The 24,999-nt window shown below is 36.5% G+C and overlaps 2 protein-coding genes across 4 annotated transcripts in view; both read left to right on the forward strand.

Annotated features, from left to right (window-relative positions):
- The window catches only part of PLS1 (plastin 1), a 48,255-nt gene extending 38,383 nt beyond the window's left edge, over nucleotides 1-9,872 (forward strand). The window contains exons 12-15 of the mRNA XM_081301817.1: nucleotides 454-587; nucleotides 1,954-2,077; nucleotides 8,138-8,262; nucleotides 8,542-9,872. Coding sequence (XP_081157943.1) covers nucleotides 454-587; nucleotides 1,954-2,077; nucleotides 8,138-8,262; nucleotides 8,542-8,677 — 519 coding nt within the window. The 3' untranslated portion in view covers nucleotides 8,678-9,872. The remainder of the gene's footprint in view (nucleotides 1-453; nucleotides 588-1,953; nucleotides 2,078-8,137; nucleotides 8,263-8,541) is intronic.
- Nucleotides 9,873-12,943: 3,071 nt separating this feature from the next.
- TRPC1 (transient receptor potential cation channel subfamily C member 1) overlaps nucleotides 12,944-24,999 on the forward strand; it is a 104,465-nt gene continuing 92,409 nt past the window's right edge. For 2 of the 3 annotated variants that reach the window (XM_081302419.1, XM_081302417.1), the window contains exon 1: nucleotides 12,944-13,598. In XM_081302419.1, coding sequence (XP_081158545.1) covers nucleotides 13,376-13,598 — 223 coding nt within the window. In that variant the 5' untranslated portion in view covers nucleotides 12,944-13,375. The remainder of the gene's footprint in view (nucleotides 13,599-24,999) is intronic. The other variant, XM_081302418.1, reaches the window with a different exon arrangement.

The following is a 24,999-nucleotide window of genomic DNA, read 5'->3' on the forward strand; positions in this document are numbered from 1 at the left end:
CCAAAAGCTGAAATTAAGGATGAGTAAGATCAGATAAAGAATATGAGAGATGAATATGAGAGATTCTTAATGAAACGATGACTTTTCTATTCCTTAATTTAAAATCTAGAATAAACATTATTTATTAGGTTTATTAGTGGAATGCAGGAAACCAAGGGTTTTAGTTACATATTTGCCATTAGTAAGATGTGTAATCTTAGAGAGTCAAGACTTACAGGGTAAGACAGGCTCTTAACACTTTTTAGCCAGTTGTTCCTCTATCTAGATCAACCCCTTAGTGCTTGGATATCTTTAGCTATAAAATAGAAATAGTTATTCCTTGCTTTCACTGGGTTATTATGAAATGAAATTCAGTCATATAAAGTGTTATTAGAATTATTTTTTCAGATGACTGAATTAGGTTGACATATTCAGGAAATATGTTTTTATACCCAAACTTTTGCTTGCTTATAGATTGAAAACTGTAACTATGCAGTGGAGCTTGGGAAGAATAAAGCCAAATTCTCCTTGGTTGGTATTGCTGGGCAGGACCTAAATGAAGGGAATTCAACACTTACTCTGGCATTGGTATGGCAGCTGATGAGAAGGTAAAGGCTGATGTGTTTACAGCAACACTGTCAGTTCCCTTCAACAAGTTACTGAGCTAAACTTTTAGCTATTTTTGAAGAATAATAAACACAATAAATATACAATGTAAAATATATTAATTTTGTAAAGGATTTACTATTGATTATATATACTAGTGAATTTCATTTTAAAATGGGTTTGTTTCTTCATCTCACTTCATTCAGAATGGCAATTATCAAGATATACAACTAATGATAAGTGTTGGCAAGTGTTGGGGAAACAGGTACACCATACATTGCTGATGGGACTGCAAATTAGTGCAACCACTCTGGAAAGCAGGATGGAGATTCCTCAGAAAACTAGGATTTGAATCACTGTAGGACCCAGCTATCCCACTTCTTGGTATACGTCCAAAAGATCTAAAATCAGCATACTATAGAAATACAACCACATCAATGTTTATAGTAGCACAATTCACAATTTCTAAGCTATGGAACTAACCCAGTGCCCTTCAACAGATGAATGGATAAAGAAGATGTGGTATATATTCACAATGGAGTATTAGTCAGTCATAAAGAAGAATGAAATTATGGCATTTGCTGGTAAATGCTTGGAACTGGAGATTGTCATGCTAAGTGAAACAAGCCAATCCCAAAAAACCAAAGGCTGAATATTTTTTCTGATGTGTGGAAGCTAGGCCAAAACAAGGAGGAAAAAAATAGAGAAAAGAAAAAAGCAGAAGAGGGGGACAGAATTTCATCAAAATCTGACCTAACTTTTTTATGTGGTTGCACTAATTTGCATTCCCACCAACAATGTATGGTATACCTGTTTCCCCCACACTTGCCAACACTTATCATTATGAATATTAGGAATATACCACAGTGAATCTCACTATCATGTGTACTCACAAAACACTAATTAAAAAAAAAAAACTAAGTAAATAGCAGAAAAATCAGTAGAGGGAAGGAAATAGGGAGAAAGGAGAAGAGAAAAAGAGGAAGTACTGGGGAATTAAGGCAAATTATTTTCCATACTTTTATAATTATGTCAAAATGAATTCTAATGTTATTTATAACTAAAAAGAAGTAATAAAAATAAGATAGAAAAGAAAATGGGTCAATCTCTAGAAACACTTTTTATTAATGTCTCTTAAAATGGCTCTGTAAGTTGTTTTAAATTTTTTAAATACCATATGGTAGTTTTTGTTTTTACATAGTGAGCTTTAGAACTCTGGAATGTAACCAAGTACAAATGCCAGGCTAACATTAGAAATATTTATTAGAACTGAACTATTTCTTAAATATTTATCTAAATATTGACATAAATGATATGAAAGCAAAATTTACCCATTTTAGTCTCAAATATGTGTCTTTTCTATTGCAGGTATACATTGAATGTGTTATCAGATCTTGGAGAGGGTGAAAAAGTAAATGATGAAATTATTATTAAATGGGTCAACCAGACTCTTAAAAGTGCAAACAAAAATACTTCTATTTCCAGCTTCAAGGTAATCAAGAGTACTTAACGATTTTTTTCTGTAAGTTTAGGAAGGAACTTTTTATGGAGAATTATATTGTTTAGGTTCAGAATTACATTAATGTAATATCTTAGAAACACACAACTTAGGAGTTTAGGCATAGTAATTATTTGGCATGTGTAAACTAGAAATATTCAGTTTGAATTTCTATATTTGTGATTGGTTATTCTATTGAATATAAATGCAAGGTAATAGATGATGGTAATTTAATCTTAAGAAGAAGTAGAATCAAGCCAAAAAAAAAAATCCAATTGTCAAATGAAAAAGAAAGATAAAAGCCATTGTTTATATAGGACCTGTAATGTTTTGTGCTCCCTAGCAGCAGTCTCAGAATTGTATTGACATCATTTCCAAGGCATAACAGAGCCAGCCAAACCGATTCAAGTGGGAATTGAGAAAACTGGTAGGAAAAAAAAAAATTTGTCATCTGGCTTCATAATGCACTTAACACTTCCAAGCATTTGTGGATGATCCATAAAGCACTCCAAGATGTAATCTGCCCGTACATATCACTAATTTTCATGCATTTCATTGTGTTTTGCTTTTGCATGCAAGCTGGTGTTAACTACAAAAGAGCATGTCTGCTTGTACACCTTCATTCAGTGTTTGTGATTTTATTATGTGTGAAAAGCCAGCAATTTGCAGTTTTTAGTGAAATAAAGAAGTGCAAACAGATGAAACACTAAGCTATCCTAGGAAATATCTACCCATCTTTATTCTTTTCTTTGCCTTTGCTCTATTTGTTTAACAACATTGTAGAGTGGAAGAAATATTAGAAACTGATAAATTTGATTTTTTCATCTATACCCAAAACTGAGGACTCAAACAATTGTAATAGGAAGTTGGATGTTGGCAGAGATGTTGCCCAAGTTCCTAGTCCAAGTGCTTTTTATCCCTCTTTTATCTTGAAAAGAACCAATAATGTTTTTATTGTTGCTTATTTTTTTAAAGTAATTTTCAGTTTATAATTTGTCTATATATTTTATATAGAAAATACAATTTAAAAATGTGAAACAGGATTGAGGGTGTATTATAAACTTCTCAAACTGGCAGTTACACTTTAATATTGTTACACTGAAATTATATGCATTTACATACTAATTTAAAATAATAAGCACAGATAATTAAATATATTAATAGCATTTAGGAAAAAACAATACTTATTAAGTATTTACTATTAAGTAACTTTTCTGAATAAAGAGTAAGAAATTAATTTGGCCCTCAGTGTTCACCATTTATTTGAAAGAGAAACTTGTATAACTGAGAAGGTAACAATAACTACAAACTAAATTATAAGCTCCAATTAATATAATTTATATTATCTTGGGTTAAGTCTAATTGATAATTTCCAACTCAATAGTCATTAAAGAGTGGAAAAAATTAATTGATGGAGAAGTGATTTGAATTGGTGGGGGGGAAAAAGAATAAGCTAGAAGGGTAAGGGCAAGTCTGAGAAGGTAGGGAGAAGGAGATTGGCTAGGGAGGATGGCTTCTATGGGATGTTGTACTAGATATGGACTAGATCAAGATTGTGGAGGATCTTGATAAAGATGATTTTTTGAAAATAATTTTTTTAGTTGTAGGTGGACACAATACCTTTATTTTATGTATTTAGTTTTAGGTGGTGCTGTGGATCAAACCCAGTGCCTCACATTTCTAGGCAAGTGCTCTTCCACTGAGCCACAATGCCAGCCCTTGATAAAGATCTTTAAGGAGATTGAGTAAGGGGAGTAATGTAAGAAAGGTGATTGATTTAGAAAGACTACTCTAAATGTGGTGATCAACATGAGTTGTAGGGAGAATGGTGTAAGAAGAACAAAGCATAAGACTCTAAGGCAGTGTGAAATAAGGGTCTGTATGGGAAATTTTAGAATGGATATCTATGAGCTGTTGTGAAAAAACAGCTAGAACTTGGCTTCTTGATTTAGAGAAGTGGGGGTTAGAGAGCAGAGTCAGAATTCTTGTTTGGGGCCTGGGTAATCCGTAAAATGGAAAGTACAGAGAATGGAGTATCATGAAGTGCAGCTGGTTTCTAGAAAAGGTGATGAATTCAGTTTTTAGCTTACTGAGTTTGAGGCAGAATAAACGTGGAGGTGGATGAAAGGAGACACTGGGAAGACTGGGAAGACAGACGTGGTGACCAGTTGGATAGAAGAGATAGTTGAAAATGGTAGTACAAAAACCCTACCAGGGATAATGCTCACACAGAACCGCAGCCGGAGAGAGCGCAGAGGCAGAAAGAAGCATTGCAAAAGTGCTTGGCATTTCATAGGTCCTTGATAAAATACTCTTTAAAGACAAGCAGATGACTAAGAAATGTGGCAGTGACTGCTAGAAAATAGTTGGGATGGGGGAAGTTTTTTCCAGCTATAGAAGGCATTATGTCTGAAGGTTACAATAAATGGTGCTAGTAAGAATTTATTAATAGTTATCAAGGTGATGCTATAACTAGACATTTCAGAAAAGAGAAATTTACTCTCTTTAGTTACAGAGTAATTTTCACTCACCAAGAAAATAGGGAGGTGGAATATCACCAAATAATAATAATCATAACGACCATGTGTGAAGTCCCATGTGTAACCATGCTGAGTACTTTATACACTTTCTTTTACTTCTTTCAGTGAGCAAAAAAGGGAGCACTAGAACAGTTAGATTAAATAACTTGTCCACTGTCATGCAACCTTTAAGCAGAATAGCTGGATTTTACATCCAGGGCTATCTACCTGCAGACTGAAAGCCAAGCTTTGGAGTTGTATGGCTTTGAGTTTGGTTCTTGGCTCAGCCATTTATTTGCTGTGCGACATACTGCTCATTCATTCCATAAATATTCAAAGCTTACCCTGTGTCAGGTGCCTTGCTATTTACTGTGATTACATAGTGCCCCCAAAGACCTCTTATTTTGTCAAATAGACAAATAAGAAAATAAGAATCACATTATTGATATCAGTAATACCATATGAATCAGTTAAAGGGTCTGTTTTACAAAAACCTTAGCTGGGCTACATCTATTGATGAATAAAACAGAACTTATGTCTGCCTCAGCATTAGTAGTTGTTTGACCTTGGACAAGTTATTAATTTCTGTTTTTTAAAAAATAGAGACATACTAAAAAATCAGATCCAGATTGCCAGCATAAGGTAGACTGAAGAGCCCTAATTAATTTTATCTTCCATTTCTACCTGTTCCAAATATGATTTATAAAATAAGCATTTCTGATAATTTATGAATTTTAGAAAAATTTTATTCTTAGGTGGCTCACAGGTCATGAGCTGTTACTTTTCTTCACATGGCTTCAACTTGTTTTGTCAGATATTTACTATACCACTCCTTCATATTTGTCCTAAAGATCTAAAAGCACCATACTATGGTGATACACACATACCAATGTTTATAGCAGCACAATTCACAATGCCACGTTATGGAACCAGCCAAGGTGTTTGTCATCAGATGAACTGATAAAGAAAATGTGGTAATAATATGCAGTGTAGTTTTGCTCAGCCATAATGAAGAATGAAATTATGTCATTTGCTGGTAAATGGAGGGAACTAGAGAATATCATGCTAAGTGAAATGATAAGTCAGTCTTTTCAAGGCAAGGGTAGAATGCTTTCTCTGTTTGAGGAAGAGAGAGAGAGAGAGAAAGAGAGAAAGAGAGAGAGAGAGAAATGGATGGATTAAATGGGGGATGGGAATCTCATGAAAATAGAAAGGAGACCAATAGAGTAGAAGAAGGGAATCAAGAAGGAAGGAGGATGGGCAGGGCTTGTGGCTCAGTGGTGAGCACTTTCCTAGCACATGTGAGACCCTGGGTTCAATCCACTGCACCACATAAAAATAAATAAAATAAAGATATTGTGTCCATCTACAACTAAAAAAAAATTATTAACAAAAGGAAGGAAGTGATACCCTAAGCAACTTAGGCCTGTCTGGAAAAAAAAAATAAAAAGAACTAGGGATGTGGCTCAGTGGTTAAGCGCTTCTGGGTTCAATTCCTGGTACCAAAAAAAAAAAAAAAAAAAAAAAGGGGGTGGGGAGCAGGGGAAGGCATGGGAAGTACTAGGGAACAAACTACTAAATTATTCTATGCCCAAGTACAAATATACTACAGTGAATCTTGCTTATATATATAATGATAGTGCACTAATTAATAATAACTAGAGAAGGGAATCAGTAGAGCAGAGCAGGCAGATCAGGGGGAAGGAGGCAGGGAGGAAAAGGGAAGGTTCTGGAGAATAATTATAATGCACCAATTACAAATGTGAAAAAGGAACCCACATTTGGCTAGGTGCAGTGGCACATGCCTTATGCTTGTAATCCCAGCTACTTGGGAGACTAAGGCAGGAGGATCACAAATTCAATGTGGCATCAGCAACATAACAAGACCCTATTTCAAAATAAAAAAATAAAAAGAACTAGGTACGAGCACCCCTGAATTCAATCCCTGGAACCACAAAACGAAACAAAAACCACATTTGGCTATGAACTGTACTAGATGCTTTCACCTGTATTATCATAATATTCCCAAGAATCCTGTGACATTCCTATTTTAGAAATTAGGAAAAGGTATAGTTTGGCTTCAAGAAACAGAAATCCAATTTAATGTGGCTTAGGACAAAAGGAAAGGTAGTTAATACAATAACAAATGGAGAGGTAGGGTAGACGTAAGGACTGAGCTAGTTAACTGAAGAATGTCATTCAGGACTCAGGGTTTTTTCCCATCTCTGCTTTGCCATCTAACATGCCAACTTCACCCCAAAGCTGGTTCTCCTCTTGATTATAGGATAGGTTCTGGTTGTGACAGAGGTTTCATCCTCTCATTCATATTCAGGAGGAGGGGTTGCTGGCTTTCTATAGTCTAATTAAATTAAACCCAAATTAAAATCACTGTGGTAGCAAGCTAGAGTGTTTTTTGTAACTTTTTTTCCCATTATTGTCCCCCTCAGCAGTATTTTTAGACACTTGTTCCCTAATCGCCCTTCTCCTGTGAAATTTTAATGTAAATATACACTGAATATCTGTTTATGCACACTGTATGCTTTATACATATAAAGAATTAGTTTATTGCCCTGCCTTCAATTAAGAGAGAATGTCCTAGACTTCAAATTCACTCCTTGAAGCTCTGGATGGGATCAGCTTTCCTTGAAGCACCGTACATTTGGGGGAGGAATGGGTACAGAGCAAAAATATGAGTTCTGTTAGAATGGATAGAGAAGTAAGGAGTGAGTGGATGCTGGGCAGGCAAGTAATAGTGGCCATTATTCAAGCTGAGAAAAAGAACAAATAATTTGTTCAAGTACTGGTAAGTGGCAAAATCAACTCAGATCAGATTTTTTTTTCTTCAGCTACAGCACTCTATCCACTAGAATCTAGTTATCCATTTTTAATTCACATTTGAGGTAACTTCAAAATGCAAAGTATCTTAGACATTAGAGTCAGATTGTCATGGGTTCTAATACTTGTTTTGTATTTACTGGTTGTGTTAAACACAACTTAATCATGTTCTTTATCTTTAAAAGAGGCTTTATAATTCCTTTTTTACTAGGATGTTAGGATTTTCAAAAGAGGATTAAATAAGCTAAAATATGTAAAGCAACAGGAGCAATCCTTTGTAAATGTTATTTCCCTTTCACTATTTAGTTTTTCTTTCTAAAAAATATTAAGTAAAGACTCGGTAATTCATGGTCTAAGAAATATTCCCAGAATTTATAAAATTATTAATTTAAAATCTATCTCCTATTCCCTTTCAAAAGTTGTTTTTCACAGGATACTATAGTTAGCACACTTAGGAATACTTATATCCCAAAACTTTATTCAGGTATGTGATAACTCTTTTCACTATAATTTGTAGAAATACTGAAGAAAAAAGAGTATTTTAAAGGATTTTGTGTGCTGGTTACGAAAATGCTTAAAATTAAGTATAAAGAAAATTTATAGATTATATTTAGTTAAATGCTATGACCAGAAGAGACTGACATCTGTGAAAATTAATGGTAAGATGTTTAAGAACATTCATCTATGCTTTATTTCCTAGGATAAATCTATTAGCACAAGTTTACCTGTTCTAGATTTAATAGATGCCATTGCACCAAATGCAGTTCGTCAAGAAATGATCAAGAGAGAAAACCTTTCTGATGAGGATAAACTGAACAATGCTAAGTAAGTCTTTAGAACATAGTGGCCTTTTAATTCTCTCAAATCCTTCCAGGGAAAGGATTGTCTTGTCAAGATATTCAATTTCAGTCAAAATGTATTTTGACTTTTTTGTGTTACTCAATTGTCCAGTATATTTTTAAGTACAACTTGCAAGGGGAATATGATCTAAGAATCACAACTTTAACCTATCAAAATATTGAATTGTTAAAATAAATATTTTTATTTTACTGTGAAAACACTGTAGATATACAAATAACAAAATATTTTTCTTGTCTTTTCAAGATATGCCATTTCAGTTGCTCGAAAGATTGGTGCTCGGATTTATGCATTACCTGATGACCTCGTAGAAGTAAAACCAAAGATGGTTATGACGGTGTTTGCATGCTTAATGGGAAAAGGACTGAACAGAATAAAATAATAAAACTAATATGGTTGTCTGCCACATTAAACACATTGAATGCCTCACAGTTTACAGAATTATGAAATGTAGTGGGTATCAAATCAGAGTATTTGTATGTTTAAAATAGATGTATTCATTAATGAGTTTGACATCCTATTCATATTAGTTAGAGTTATCATCTTTTTGGATAACACAATTTACTTACCAATAACATACTGACAGTAGAATGTTTGTTATTAAACTGATATTTCATGATTAAATTACTTTTGTTTCCTAAAAGTCTTAAAAGGCAAGATTAATTCATTCTTTTTCTATAGTTAAAAAAAATCAGTAAAAAAAAGTTTTCTATTGTTTTGCAGGTTCTGCTGTGAATGTGTTTTGACTTCTTTGGTGTGTTATTTAATTGTGATCTAATGTATTCAAAGTCATAATCCAGTCTAATCCTTTTATTTTTTTCTCCAACTATGTAAAGTGGTCTAAAAATTTAACTTTCTATAAATTTCTATACTGTTTAAAATTTTAAAGTGGCAAGTATTGTTCATTAATATTAAAACTTTTTTACAAATGAGAACTAATCTTAGATAAATCACAAATTTCATTCTCTTGTTTAAGGAGCAGGAGCTTTTTCTTTAAAGCTTAATTTTAACTGTATTGCTACTTTAAACTCCTAGTTCAGTAATGCAGCTTTATCTATGGCATGTAGCATATACTATATGTTTGTAGGACATATTATTAGAGAAATATGTGCATGTGTACATATTTTGTACTTGAATTACTCAGTTTTGCTTAAATGGTATATATAATCAGTCAGTCAGCCAACAAGTATTTATTTTGTCCCCACAATATATGTAACACTCCCTTTTGTGGATGTCTGATATGTGAATATTTCTTTTACAGATACTCATTATGAATGTGCATATAGTTATTTCTCACCTGATTCCTTCCAAATACTTGTAGCGACACATTGGCTAAAACAGGTGGATACTATCCTGTTAGCTTCATATACCAATAGTAGTTTAGGTGTATAATTAAACCTATATAATTTAGAAGATATTCAATAGGCATATTCTATTAGTAAAAGTAACATAAAGCTAATATTCAACAAGAGTATTTTTACGTTTCTTTCACAGTCTCCTTTAAATTGGCAATGTTTGTTTAATGTTTGTGTTACTTAGGGGTACCTAAAGCTTGAGACCCATTTTTTTTCACTGAATTTTTAACAGTAGGCCATTCTACTGCTTACAATTGAATCCAAAAATCTACTTTCTCCATCCCCCACTTTCAGTGCCAGTAAGCAATACTGCTATGCAACAAAAATGCTGTCACTTTATCTCAGTGTGAATGAATAGTTTAAATCCTCCTCCTCCTACTGATTAAAACAATCATGGTAAGAGTGAGAGTGACTTTGTGTTTAGAATAGAATTTTTTAAGTGAAATGATCAGTAGGTGTAATTTTGAAATATATTCTTCTACAAGAGATTTCTTTCCCTTTTATATTTTGATGATTGTTTTCTTATATGAAAATTATGGTATGTTATATGAAAATATGTTCTCTTTTATGACATTATTTAAATCATGCTTCCCTCTTTGATTTTTTTCATATTTACTAAGCTATCTGATTTAAATGAAATTTGGCACTTCAGAGAGTTCTTTTTCCTCACAAAGTATATTTAATAAAACTGCTGTGTATGTAGAAATGTGTCAGTATTTATTTCATTTAAAGGTACAGCCTTGAAACTTAGTCTAGGTCAAACTTATTTTCCAGAAAAGAGAACAATTCCTAAATTAGTAAAACTAGATCCTTGCTTTGAAGGTGAGGGTAGTTCTTTCCTATGAAGAATTTTATTAAAGACTGTATGATTACTACAAATCTAGTTTGTGTTGAATAATTTGAGTGAATTCATCAATTCATTAACGTAAATGTATTGTCTTCTGTGATGGATGTATTATGTTATACATTAGGGATTCAGCTGAGAAAAATACACAGTCTCCTGACCTTATATCCTATTGGAGAGAAACGGACCATTAATAGGAATTTTAAATAGTGCAGTTGAAGAAATAAAGCAGGACCATGTGATAGAGACTGACTTGGGAATTGAAGTGTAGATAAATTTGGATATTAGGGAAGGTCTCACTAATGATATTTTATTTAGACTATGAGTGGTCAGTTCAGAGAACAAGAACAAAGACTCTCCAGTCTGGAAGAGACTTGTAAGCATTATAGAAAACAGGCAAATGTGGCTTCAGAGTAATAAAGGAGAGGGACAGTCACTGAAGGTGTAGATATGGTCAATCCTATTTCTAGGACTAGATGTAAATCTGGATTTTTTACTTCTCTGGCTGGAGTTACAACTGTTCTTTTGTACCTGTGATTTGGGTGAGTTGCTTTGAGTTAATGTGCTGCTTCTGAATCTTGCATATGATTGTTCATAATACTACCATTGGTTTCCATGTAACATGCAGAATTGACACATGTAGATATGTTAAAATATCCGAATTTATGCTAGATAGAGTTTACTAGAGAGACTAGAGAAGATATTCTGCATCTGAGATGATCCAAAGGTTTGAAAAATAGAGTGCAGTTAGAACACTGGCTTACTCTGAAGTAGGTATAGCCCCCAAATACTTTGGAATATCTGCTAGGATACCTTAAAGTAGGGTATCTTAGAAATTACTCCAGTGCCCTTGGGAGTCCTAAAGAATCATTTAAGTCCAGAAAGTTGAAAAAACTTAAGATTAAAGTGAAACAATACTTATACCTGTGTTAGGGTTGTTCTGCTAATGACTAAACATTTTGCTGGACTAAGTGTATAAGCATGTACACATAAATATGTAACTGTTCACTTGCCTTGAATTTAAAATGAGAAATTTTGACATTTCACCAGCAAACTTGGAACTGTACTGAACAAGACAAAAGGGGAGATATGTCGAGAGACAAATTCAATTGGTTGTTAATATTTTGAAGTAAACACACAGAAAAAGTTTGGAAAGGTAGGCAATCTTGGCATCTGCTAAGGCCTTTTAGACCTGATCTAAAGAGGACTTTCAGGGGAAAGTTCCATTTAGAATTGTGAGAAAAAAGTATTGGCAGGGATAGGAGAGGAACAAATAACTTGACTGGGATAGGAAGTATTCCCCTCAATTTCAAGCTGCTCTGAAGTAAATTTATGCATTGCCTTAAAACCTACAGCCTAAAAGGTATGATTTAGATTTTTTTCCTGTAGTTTATTGTGGGAAGTAATAAGAATTAAAGACGTAAATTCCAGCCCTGCCAGGTGGCGCACTGCCTGTAATCCCAGCATCTGGGGAGGCTGAGGCAGGAGGATCTCTAGTTCAAAGCCAGCCTCAGCAAAAGCGAGGCGCTAAGCAACTCAGTGAGACCTGTCTCTAAATAAAATACAAAATAGGGATGGGGGTGTGGCTCAATGGTCCAGTGCCCCTGAGTTTTCAATGGCTGGTACCCCCCCCCAAAAAAAAGATGTAATTTTCAGTTTTCCCTCCTTACCTTTCAAAGGTGGAAGACAATAGCAACACTGGATAATGATTAATCTGCTTTAAATAAAATTTTGATTAAAAATAAGTCATTCAAGAAAGTGGCACTTACTGAACGCTCCGCTGTTGCCCAAATAGTAGATCCATCTTTTAAATTAAATATGCATTTAATAAATGTGGCCCTTGGAAGGATGGTGATGCACTTATTCAAATGCGACGGCGTCTTTTAATCATATGCGAATAAATGTGTGACAAGAATATTAGGTCAATTTCAGATCGCAAACTAATCGTTCAAAATATTTGTGTGTGTGTGTATGTAATATATATCCCTTAAAAACGACATCTAGCCCAACGTCAGGGCGGACGAACCCACCAGTGTGGCGGCGGGACTTCGCCCCTGTTCTCGGGCAGAGCTCACCAGAACGCCAAGGACGCGGACAATTCCACCAGGGGTTTCGCCTACACATTGTCGTCAGAGGCTCAAACAGATATGTGCTGCGTGTTTACTAATGTGCAGCAGCGGGCGCGGAGAAATTACCCCAAATCCTCAACCTGGTGTGAACAGCGGAGGCCAGGAGGCTCCCCACACCCCAACCTGCTTGGCGCCTTCCAGCTACCGCTCCCGGCGAGGAGCCAGGGGCGGTGCGTCATTGAGTCCGCCCAGTCGCAGGTCACGCCCATCCCCACAGGTCACGCCCACCAGAGACCTCCGTCGCCGCAGGCTCCGCCCAGCTGGCCGCAGGCCCCGCCCCGGTGTCGTCGCTACCGCGGTGTAGAGGATGACGTGAGGAGAGTGGCGAACGTCTCCGGGCTCAGCTGGGCCGGCGGTTCCTACAGCCCTGGAGCCCTGCGTGCTCAGAAGCGCCTCTCGGAGCTCCTCTCCCACCGACCTCTCTTCCTCCCCCTGGGCCGGGCCGCCCCTGCGCGGCCCCTGCGGCTCCTGGCACGGCCCCGCGCTCGACTGCCGCCCTGGCGCGCTCCACTCTGTCGTCCCCGGACGGGCGCGGACCTGCACGGCCCGGGCGCCGGCGGCTGGGGAGGGGGCGCTGGCCCCGGGGGCGCGCAGGCGCTGCCACCAACCTGGGGCTGTCAGTGGAGGGCGAGTGCTGGTTCCGAGGGGAGGCGACGTCCTCCGGGGCCAACGGGCCGCACGCCGAAGCGGCCGTGGGAACGACTCATCCCTTTTCTAGCCCTGGGGCGGCGCTGGGGTCGGGTTCGGGGCCGATGGGGGCCCCGCCCCCGTCCCCTGGCCTGCCCCCTTCGTGGGCCGCGATGATGGCGGCCCTGTACCCGAGCACGGACCTCTCTGGCGTCTCCTCCTCCTCCCTGCCTTCCTCCCCATCTTCCTCTTCGTCGCCGAACGAAGTGATGGCGCTGAAGGATGTGCGGGAGGTGAAGGAGGAGAACACCTTGAATGAGAAGCTTTTCTTGCTGGCGTGCGACAAGGGTGAGAGCCAGGCCCCTTTCTCCACCTCGGGACGCCCCTGCGCTCGCTCCTCTAGACCTCTCCCCAGCTGCAGCTTCCTCGGGCGCGCCCTCCCTGTTCCCGCAGCGGCCGCTGTCCCGCGCCACCTGCCCCGCGAGCGTGCAGCCGGCGGGCGGGTGGGGTTGGGGCGCGCGCTGCGCGGGGTCCCTGCTGGAGGTGGCTTTAGCCCCACCGCTGCTCCTGACTTTGTGAATGATCTGGGCTAGTGTCAGAGCTTCCAGTCCGAAAATCCCCTGTCCTTCCCCTGAGATTCCTCCCATTCATGGGCTTTCACCTGGTGTGTGTGTGTGTGTGAGTGTGTGTGTATGCGTGTTTGAAGATCCCTTCTTCTGCCGTCTGCCGTCTGCCGTCCAGTGACTTGGCCAATGATGGTCGAATGGAATTAAGTTTCTCAGTATCTAGGTAGAGACACTTGAAATAAAGACAGGTCTGGAGAAATTCTGCCTTAGTTCCTCAAAGTTTCTCGAAACTTAGGGAACATTGACCCTGAGTTCGTGCTTTTGGATAAAAAGGTTTATGGCTTCAGAGGCGCCTTTGGGAGATAGTAATAGTGAAAAATAATTACAGGGCGAAAATACATGGAATATATTTAGTTTACTTTTGTTCTTAAAAAACTTATAAATAGGTCATTTTTATGGCCATATGAAGAAGTCTTTTCACATAAGCATGTTTTCGAGTGATGCATATAATAAAAGGAATAGGAAATTGATTGCCCTTACACATTTTATTTCCTACATGAGGAGTATTGAAAATTTTGTTTCTAAATTTGTGCAGCTTGCTGAACAATGGCCATGCTAACTTCCTTAACTGTTAGAACTTTGCAGACTTCCAAAACAAACCCAAAGGGCAACTTACACTGTGGAAAGACTACAGAAGTTTTTTTAGTTTGCTAGCATGCATGACAGCCTTCCTAACCTCTCTTATTGCTTTTTAAGAATTTATTTGCACAACTTTTTGAAAACACATTGACATATCAACAGTCCACCTATATCTGTCGTCAAGGTGTTCTCAGGTAGTAGTATTAGTATTATGGAAGCATTTGTTAAGGTACACCATAGATGCAACTATAAGTAGTCTTGGGATTGCAAAGAAATAGAGTATATATCTATATGTCACAAAAATTATGGTCTATTGGTTATGTAAAATTTTTGGTGTTGCTAGAGTGGCTTGCCTGAGTTCTCTTCCCTCAAAAATTTTGTGATAGAGAAAGGGAAAAGATTGTATTATACTAGAACAAATTAAGTGGCCACTTCAGCTACCCTAACCTATTATGTTGTGGTTATTTTAAAGCAAAGAAAGTATGTCAGGAAACAGAATTTGATATTTCTGGAAAACTGGGGACAGAGAGATGTCATAATGAAATATGATGAGAGTAACTATTTGTAGTGTGTATTTTAGGATTATTGCATGACATGTACTTAACAAGAATTTTAATTGATAACTGTTTAATAGCCTATCCACAGTAGCTGTTGTCTTGTCAGCTTCCGTTTTATAACATTAAGATTCTTGGAGAGATTTGGCTTTTGAGGATGAGTTGGAAATCAAATATGCATACCTTATCTCCCTATATAAATTTTTTAAATATTAAATGAGAGATTAAGCAGGTATCTTTTGTTTCAGGTATATTGAAACAAGTTCTTGGGTTAGATTTAGAAAAATGGTATATTTCTTACCCGTAATTATGGTATACATTTATATTTAAAAATAAGTTCAAGTTATGGTAATTTTTTGTTTACAAAAAAGAATAGTGTATTTTTAGGTTTGAGTGTCAATATTTAATAATTAAAAGTTTTTTTGTTACCCAAACCCCATTTAAAAGTGAAAAATTTTCTGAGGTAGCTATAACTCTTACAATTATGTTAGAATTTCAGTAGACCAAGTAGCATACATTTACAAAAATGTATTGGGGTAGAATGCTCATGTTTTTCATAGACGATTTAATTTAATCCTCATAATTCCATGAATCAGATTTGTGTGTGTGTGTGTGTGTGTGTGTGTGTGTGTGTGTGTAGCTATATGGCAATCACCACCATAATTTATCTGGTTATAGTTGAACAAATGAAAATCATTTATGTCAGAAGAGATATGCACATTTGAACTTAATAGTTGGTAATTAAACTTGCTTTGTATGGATATTTTATAAACCTTTATTTATGTATATTATTAATCCAATAAAGGTAGAAAGCAAGTATGCCACTTTTGTAGCACCAGAGCAAATCAACTAATGTCATTTCACAATCTTATTCTACATGTGTAAAATGTTTAAAATAATCCAATTGGGGAGAATCTAGGAATTCCTAAATTTCTAAAATTGTGTAGATGAGGTAGTTATGTAATGTTAGTAAATGGGTGGTCCTTTGAAAGGTGGGTACAGATTAAGGAGTAAACAAAGAAGTAGGAATAAGAAAAAAAAAAGGAAAGGAAAAGACTTTATAACAGCTGGCTTTTAAGTAAATGAGTTCAATAGTTCTAGGCCACTGCCCATCTGGGTAGTAGCCACTATGACTATTACTGATCTTCAGAGTGGGTTAGGTATATGTCAGAGGTAACACTGGCTCTTTTGTTTTTGTAAAAAACTTAGAAGAAAACATTAATTAAAAGTTCCTGATCCAGCAATATGTCTGCCCCCACCCAATGAAATTCTCAGAAAGTACATTCATATTCTTTTTAGACAGAATTATACAATTCAGAGGTAAAAGCTAACTGAAACAAGAGCTGACTATAAATATGTTGTTTTATTAAATAGTAGTGGTTCTCTCTGCCTATGTCTTTTTCCTCCCTCATTGAGAGTTACTATGGTAATGAGCCTCTTTAAATCAGGGGAGTTTAAGGTAGTCCATAGGCCTACCAACTGGAAAAAAAAAATTTAATTTATGATTCATGTGAATTTTTCTCATTTAAAGTAATTGATTTTGGTACATATTTGTGAACAAGAACCCACATAAACTCTTTAATTTGCTAAGATCAGTAATCAGTTTTTCCATGGAAGAAAGAGGTATGAAAGGATTCCATCTCAGCCAACTCTCCAGTGATACTATTTTTGGGAAATTTAATTTTTATTTGAGTCAGAATTTCTTCTTGACATTTTAGCATGGGGTCAGAGAAAGGGTGGAAAGGGCAGAATTTCACTTTTATTCCCGGGCTTATCCTAGTTTGTATTCTGTCACATTTGTAATATGTTTTCTGGGTTATGAGGAAGAATACTTCAATGATGGCCTTCCTACATAAATTGTGTGTACCACTGGACTGTGGATACTTTTAAAATGTGCAATATTTCTGGTGAAATGATAAAAGCTGAGTTTAATTAACACCTTATATATTTAATGGGACTTTTTTATTTTGGCTATTTGAGAAGAGATTTTAAATGTGAGGTAGGAGGGTGGTGGGAGAGAAAACTGCAGAGGACTGGGTATTGGTGAGAAGTTTTATGTTGGCAGGCAGCACCTAGTGTAAAGAGGTATGTGCTGTGAGGGAAGAATACTTTGCAGAAAGGAGAGGTAAGAGGGTACCTTAGGCATCATTCTACAAATATTTCTCAAATTGTCCTCAAGTGTAGCACTTTGGAATTTTGTATGGGAAAGCTTTTCAAATCACCAAAGTTTTAGATGTACTACTTAGGAAATGTTGCCATCAGGTATGGTTATCTTAATAAAATAATGTTATTTTAACAAAAAAATGACTCTCTTCACCAGTGTCTTGATGGATAATTCATCTATAACAGATTCATTGAGCAATTAGCTGCCTCACAGTTGTATATACTGACATTTCTTTGCAGTGATCCTACAAGTATATTTCTTAATATTATTTTTACTTTGCTTCTCTTTTCTATGTCATCAAAATCCTCTTAGCATATTCCTAATTGTGTTAAGGCATTGGAAAAGTGTTATCAATAAATTACTGACCACATCCCTACGTTTTAAGATTTTTTTTCCGTTAGGAAGATGATCTCTTGTGCTAAGGGAGGAGCAGTACAAAGAAAAAAAATATGTTGTGTATAATAGATCTGACTGAAGGGAAGTAGCAAGTGCTTAATTTAACTTAAATGGCTTATATGCGATTTGGAAGGTAGGATATTTCTAGTGTAGAGCAATCTCTTGGGTATTAATAGATAAATAGGATTGATTGATGAATAGATAGATAGATAGATAAATAGATAAGCAAGCCAAACCCTTATAATTTCTATATTTCAATGTCAAAGGGTGTTAAAAGAGGCAATTAATTGAATAAGTGTTGTAGCCTAAAAAGAAATATCTTCTTTACAGCTGATTCTATCAAATTTAGTGATACTGAGAAGTTTAAGATCTAGGGTTAGTAATTTAATAGGTAATAAGAACTTTAAAAGTAATAAAGAAGTGATAGGAGTTATTTTTAGGAGCCCAAATGAATGATCAAGACTAGAAGAATTCCAGCACCACCAATAATACTTAGAGATCCAGTAGAATTTCTTTTAATGCCAAAACGTGTTCCTCTTAATGAAGTCTGTTTTAAGCACAATTAGAAATATTTCAATTAGCATGTAATTGCCATACTCAGTTTGTTGTAGAAACTTGGTTTGAAAAGATTTAAATGTTTTCTTTTTAGTTGTGGTTGGACACAATACCTTTATTTTATTTATTTATTTTTATGTGGTGCTGAGGATGGAACCCGGTGCCTTGCATGTTCTAGGCAAACACTCTACAGCTGAGCCACAACCTTAGCCCCTTTACAAATTTTTTGACAGATAAAATTATCCCACACTTTACTGCTAACTTAAATTTGGTTTATATAAAATTAAAACTGATCAACATTAATGGTCCCATTTCAGTAAAAGTGAAATTTAACATCTTTTTTTTTTTTTGAGAGGGAACTTTAACGTTTATTTTTCAGTTATTGGCAGACACAACATACAACATCTTTGTACGTGGTGCTGAGGATCGAACCCGGGCCGCACGCATGCCAGGCGAGCTGGCTACTGCTTGAGCTACATCCCCAGCCCTTTTGTTTACATTTTGATTGAAACAAACCAACAATTTAAAAAAATCACCATACAATCATGAAAATGTAAACAAAATTATTTTAAATTTCTTGCTTTTCTTTCTCCCCCCCTCCTCCTTCTCCTCCTCCTCCTTCTCCAGAGATTGTATTGAATTTAGAGTACTCTACCACTGAGCTACATCCCCAGCATTTTTTTTTTTTGGATTTATTTTTTTAGTTTTATTTACTTATATTTTTTTTAATTTTTATTCTTGGTTTTTCAAAACATTACATAGTTCTTGACATATCATATTTTACACTTTGATTCAAGTGGGTTATGAACTCCCATTTTTACCCCGTAAACAGATTGCAGAATCACATCGGTTACACATCCACTGATTTACATATTGCCATACTAGTGTCTGTTGTATTCTGCTGCCTTTCCTATCCTCTACTATCCCCCCTCCCCTCCCCTCCCCTCCCATCTTCTCTGTCTACCCCATCTACTTTAATTAATTTCTCCCCCTTGTTTTTTTCCCTTTCCCCTCACTTCCTCTTGTATGTAATTCTGTATAACCATGAGGGTCTCCTTCTATTTCCATGCAGTTTCCCTTCTCTCTCCCTTTCCCTCCCACCTCTCGTCCCTGTTTAATGTTAATCTTCTTCTCATGCTCTTCCTCCCTACTCTGTTCTTAGTTACTCTCCTTATATCAAAGAAGACATTTGGCATTTGTTTTTTAGGGACTGGCTAGCTTCACTTAGCATAATCTGCTCTAATGCCATCCATTTCCCTGCAAATTCCATGATTTTGTCATTTTTTAATGCAGAGTAATACTCCATTGTGTATAAATGCCACATTTTTTTATCCATTCATCTATTGAAGGGCATCTAGGTTGGTTCCACAATCTTGCTATCGTGAATTGTGCTGCTATGAACATCGACGTAGCAGTGTCCTTGTAGTATGCACTTTTTAGGTCTTTACGGAATGGACCCAGAAGGGGAATAGCTGGGTCAAATGGTGGTTCCATTCCCAGCTTTCCCAGGAATCTCCATACTGCTTTCCAAATTGGCCGCACCAATTTGCAGTCCCACCAGCAATGTACAAGTGTACCCTTTTCCCCATATCCTCACCAGCACTTGTTGTTTGACTTCATAATGGCTGCCAATCTTACTGGAGTGAGATGGTATCTTAGGGTGGTTTTGATTTGCATTTCTCTGACTGCTAGAGATGGTGAGCATTTTTTCATGTACTTGTTGATTGATTGTATGTCCTCCTCTGAGAAGTGTCTGTTCAGGTCCTTGGCCCATTTGTTGATTGGGTTATTTATTTTCTTATTGTTTAATTTTTTGAGTTCTTTGTATATTCTGGATATTAGGGCTCTATCTGAAGTGTGAGGAGTAAAGATTTGTTCCCAGGATGTAGGCTCCCTATTTACCTCTCTTATTGCATTTCTTGCTGTGAAAAAACTTTTTAGTTTGAGTAAGTCCCATTTGTTGATTCTAGTTATTAACTCTTGTGCTATGGGTGTCCTATTGAGGAATTTGGAGCCCGACCCCACAGTATGTAGATCGTAGCCAACTTTTTCTTCTATCAGATGCAGTGTCTCTGATTTGATATCAAGATCCTTGATCCATTTTGAGTTAACTTTTGTGCATGGTGAGAGAAAGGGATTCAGTTTCATTTTGTTGCATATGGATTTCCAGTTTTCTCAGCACCATTTGTTGAAGATACTATCCTTCCTCCATTGCATGCTTTTAGCCCCTTTATCAAATATAAGATAGTTGTAACTTTGTGGATTGGTCTCTGTGTCCTCTATTCTGTACCATTGGTGCACCCGCCTGTTTTGGTACCAGTACCATGCTGTTTTTGTTACTATTGCTCTGTAGTATAGTTTGAAGTCTGGTATCGCTATACCGCCTGATTCACACTTCCTGCTTAGAGTTGTTTTTGCTATTCTGGGTCTTTTATTTTTCCATATGAATTCATGATTGCTTTATCTATTTCTACAATAAATGCCGATGGGATTTTGGTTGGCATTGCATTAAACCTATAGAGAACTTTTGGTAATATTGCCATTTTGATGATGTTAGTTCTGCCTATCCATGAACGGGGTAAATTTTTCCATCTTCTAAGATCTTCTTCTATTTCTCTCTTTAGGATTCTGTAGTTTTCATTGTATAAGCCTTTCACCTCTTTTGTTAGGCTGATTCCCAAGTATTTTTTTTTTTGAGGATATTGTGAATGGAGTGGTTGTCCTCATTTCTATTTCAGAAGATTTGTCGCTCACTGATATACAGGAATGCCTTTGATTTATGCGTGTTGATTTTATATCCTGCCACTTTGCTGAATTCATTTATTAGCTCTAATAGTTTCTTTGTAGACCCTTTTGGGTCTGCTAGGTATAGAATCATGTCATCTGCAAATAGTGATAATTTAAGTTCTTCTTTTCCTATTTTTATGCCTTTAATTTCTTTCGTCTGTCTAATTGCTCTGGCTAGTGTTTCAAGAACTATATTGAATAGAAGTGGTGAGAGAGGGCATCCCTGTCTTGTTCCAGATTTTAGAGGGGATGCCTTCAATTTTTCTCTGTTCAGAATGATGCTAGCCTGAGGCTTAGCATAGATAGCTTTTACAATATTGAGGTATGTTCCTGTTATCCCTAGTTTTTCTAGAGTTTTGAACATAAAGGGATGCTGTACATTGTCGAATGCTTTCTCTGCATCTATCGAGATGATCATATGGTTCTTATCTTTAAGTCTATTGATGTGGTGAATAACATTTATTGATTTCCGTATATTGAACCAGCCTTGCATCCCAGGGATGAATCCTACTTGATCATGGTGCACAATTTTTTTGATATGTTTTTGTATCCAATTCGCCAGAATTTTATTGAGGATTTTTGCATCTAGGTTCATCAGAGACATTGGTCTGTAGTTTTCTTTCTTTGAAGTGTCTTTGTCTGGTTTAGGAATCAGGATGATGTTGGCCTCGTAGAATGAATTTGGAATTTTTCTATTTCCTGAAATAGCTTGAAAAGTATTGGTATTAGTTCTTCTTTAAAGGTTTTGTAAAACTCCACTGTATACCCATCCGGTCCTGGGCTTTTCTTAGTTGGTAGTCTTTCGATGGTTTCTTCTATTTCCTCAATTGATATTGGTCTGTTTAGGTTGTCTATATCCTCCTGACTCAATCTGGACAGATCATATGACTTAAGAAATTTATCGATGCCTTCACTATCTTCTATTTTATTGGAGTATAAGGATTCAAAATAATTTCTGATTATCTTCTGTATTTCTGAAGTGTCTGTTGTGATATTGCCTTTTTCATCCCGTATGCTAGTAATTCGAGTTCTCTCTCTTCTTCTCTTCGTTAGCATGGCTACGGGTCTGTCAATCTTATTTATTTTTTCAAAGAACCAACTTTTAGTTTTGTTAATTTTTTTCAATTGTTTCTTTTGTTTCAATTTAATTAATTTCAGCTCTGATTTTAATTATTTCTTGGGTTCTACTTCTTTTGCTGTTGTTTTGCTCTTCTTTTTCTAGGATTTTGAGATGAAGTGTGAGATCATTTATTTGTTGGTTTTTTCTTTTTTTAAGGAATGAACTCCAAGCAATGAATTTTCCTCTTAGAACTGCTTTCATTGTGTCCCATAGATTCTGATATGTTGTGTCTGTGTTTTCATTTATCTCTAAGAATTTTTTAATTTCCTCCTTGATGTCTTCTGTAACCCATTGATCATTCAGTAACCTATTGCTCATTCTCCAAGTGATGCATGATTTTTCCTTCCTTCTTTTATCGTTGATTTCCAGTTTCATTGCATTATGATCAGATAAGATGCATGGTATTATCTCTACTCCTTTATAATGTCTAAGAGTTGCCCTGTGACATAATATATGATCTATTTTTGAGAAGGATCCATGTGCTGCTGAGAAAAAAGTGTAACTGCTTGATGTTGGGTGGTATATTCTATATATGTCAATTAAGTCTAGGTTATTAATTGTATTATTGAGTTCTATAGTTTCTTTATTCAACTTTTGTTTGGAAGATCTGTCCATTGGTGAGAGAGGTGTGTTGAAGTCTCCCATGATTATTGTATGGTGGTCTATTAGACTCTTGAACTTGAGAAGAGTTTGCTTGACGAACATAGCTGCACCATTGTTTGGGGCATATATATTTATGATTGTTATGTCTTGTTGGTGTATGGTTCCCCTGAGCAGTATGTAGTGTCCCTCTTTATCCCTTTTGATTAACTTTGGCTTGAAATCTATTTTATTTGATATGAGTATGGACACTCCTGCTTGTTTCCGAAGTCCATATGAGTGATATGATTTTTCCCAACCTTTCACCTTCAGTCTATGTATGTCTTTTCCTATCAAATGCGTCTCCTGTAGGCAGCATATTGTTGGGTCATGTTTTGTGATCCATTCAACTAGCCTGTGTCTCTTAATTGGTGAGTTTAAGCCATTAACATTTAGGGTTATTATTGAGATATGGGCTATCCTTCCAGCCATATTTGTTTGTTTATGTTACTGAATATGGTTTGTTTTCCTCTTTGATTATTTTCCCCCCTTTACTGTCCTACCTCCCACTGTTGGTTTTCACTGTTATTTTCCATTTCCTCTTCCTGTAATGTTTTGCTGAGGATTTTTTTGAGAGATGGTTTTCTAGCTGCAAATTCTTTTAACTTTTGTTTATCGTGGAAGGTTTTAATTTCATCTTCCATCTTAAAGCTCAATTTTGCTGGATACACAATTCTTGGTTGGAACCCATTTTCTTTCAGCGTTTGAAATATGTTCTTCCAGGATCCTCTAGCTTTCAGAGTCTGCGTTGAAAGATCAGCTGTTATCCTGATTGGTTTACCCCTAAATGTAATCTTCTTCCTTTCTCTTGTAGCTTTTAAAATTCTCTCCTTATTCTGTATGCTGGGCATCTTCATTATAATGTGTCTAGGTGTGGATCTCTTATGATTTTGCACATTCGGCGTCCTGTAGGCTTCTAGGATTTGGGATTGTGTCTCATTCTTCAAGTCTGGGAAGTTTTCTCGTATTATTTCATTGAACAGATTGTTTATTCCTTTGGTTTGGACCTCTAAACCTTCCTGTATCCCAATGACTCTTAAGTTTGGTCTCTTTATGTTATCCCATATTTCTTGGATGTTCTGCTCATGGTTTCTTAAGAGTCTCGCTGAGCTGTCTATGTTCTTTTTAAGTTGAAATACTTTGTCTTCATTGTCTGATGTTCTATTTTCTAAGTGTTCTTCTCTGCTGGTAGTATTCTCATTTGAGTTTTTAAGTTGGTTTATTGCTTCCTGCATTCCTAGGATTTCTGTTTGTTTGGTTTTTATAACCTCTATCTCTCTGTAGAGTTGATCTTTTGCTTCTTTGATTTGTTTATGTAATTCATTGTTGAAGAGATCTTTCATTGTCTGATTTTGCTGTCTAATGTCTTCCTTGAGACTCCAGATCATCTGAAGCATGTAAATCCTGAATTCTTTATCTGACATTCCATGTGCTGCAGCTATTACCTCTTCTAAAGTTGAGTTGACCTGCATTGCTTGTGGTCCTTTCTTTCCTTGTCTTTTCATACTGCTCGAGTTTCTTTCTCCTTGGTGAAACTGTTGTGTTATCGAATTTTCCCCCTATTTATTTATATTGCTCTTGTATAGTTGCAAATTCTCCCTTGCAGGTGCGGGCGGCAGCTATGCTCCTCCTCCAATTGGGGTGATCTTTCAACTAGAAATTTAACATCTTAATACCAGAAAATCAAATGAGATGCCAGTGAAGAAAGTTGTAATCACCTGTTCTTAATCAGTATTGTAACATTTCTTCATTGTATTGCTCAAGGGTTTATCACAGTTGGGCAAAGTGAATTTGTACAAAGGATCCATGAGATTTCTCTAGTATTTTATGTACTATTTTATTTATTTATTTATTTTAAAGAGAGAGAGAGAGAGAGAGAGAGAGAGAGAGAGAGAGAGAATTTTAATATTTATTTTTTAGTTTTTGGCAGACACAACATCTTTTTTGTTTGTATGTGGTGCTGAGGATCGAACCTGGGCTGCACGCATGCCAGGCGAGCGCACTACCGCTTGAGCCACATCCCCAGCCCCACTATTTTATTTTTTTTAAATTGCCAGTTGGGATTCACTACACTGATTTCATGACTACTAATGGTTTGCAAACTGTAGTTTGTAAAACAATGGTCCAGAATGATCATAGTGGGTGAGCAGGAGAGTGGCACTGGTCTTTTAGGGCTTTGTAGGCAATAACATGATAGAAAATCAGGAGGACTGAGAGCTTGATATGCTTTGAGGTTTTAAAAGGAATGGATTGAAAAAGTACAGCTAGAACAGGGGCAAAGCAAGATATGGCAAACTGTGGCCCACAGGACAGAGCCACCTGTTTTGTA

Source organism: Spermophilus citellus (assembly GCF_964194105.1).
Source record: "Spermophilus citellus genome assembly, chromosome: 7".
In the NCBI taxonomy this organism is placed as follows: Eukaryota; Metazoa; Chordata; class Mammalia; order Rodentia; family Sciuridae; genus Spermophilus; species Spermophilus citellus.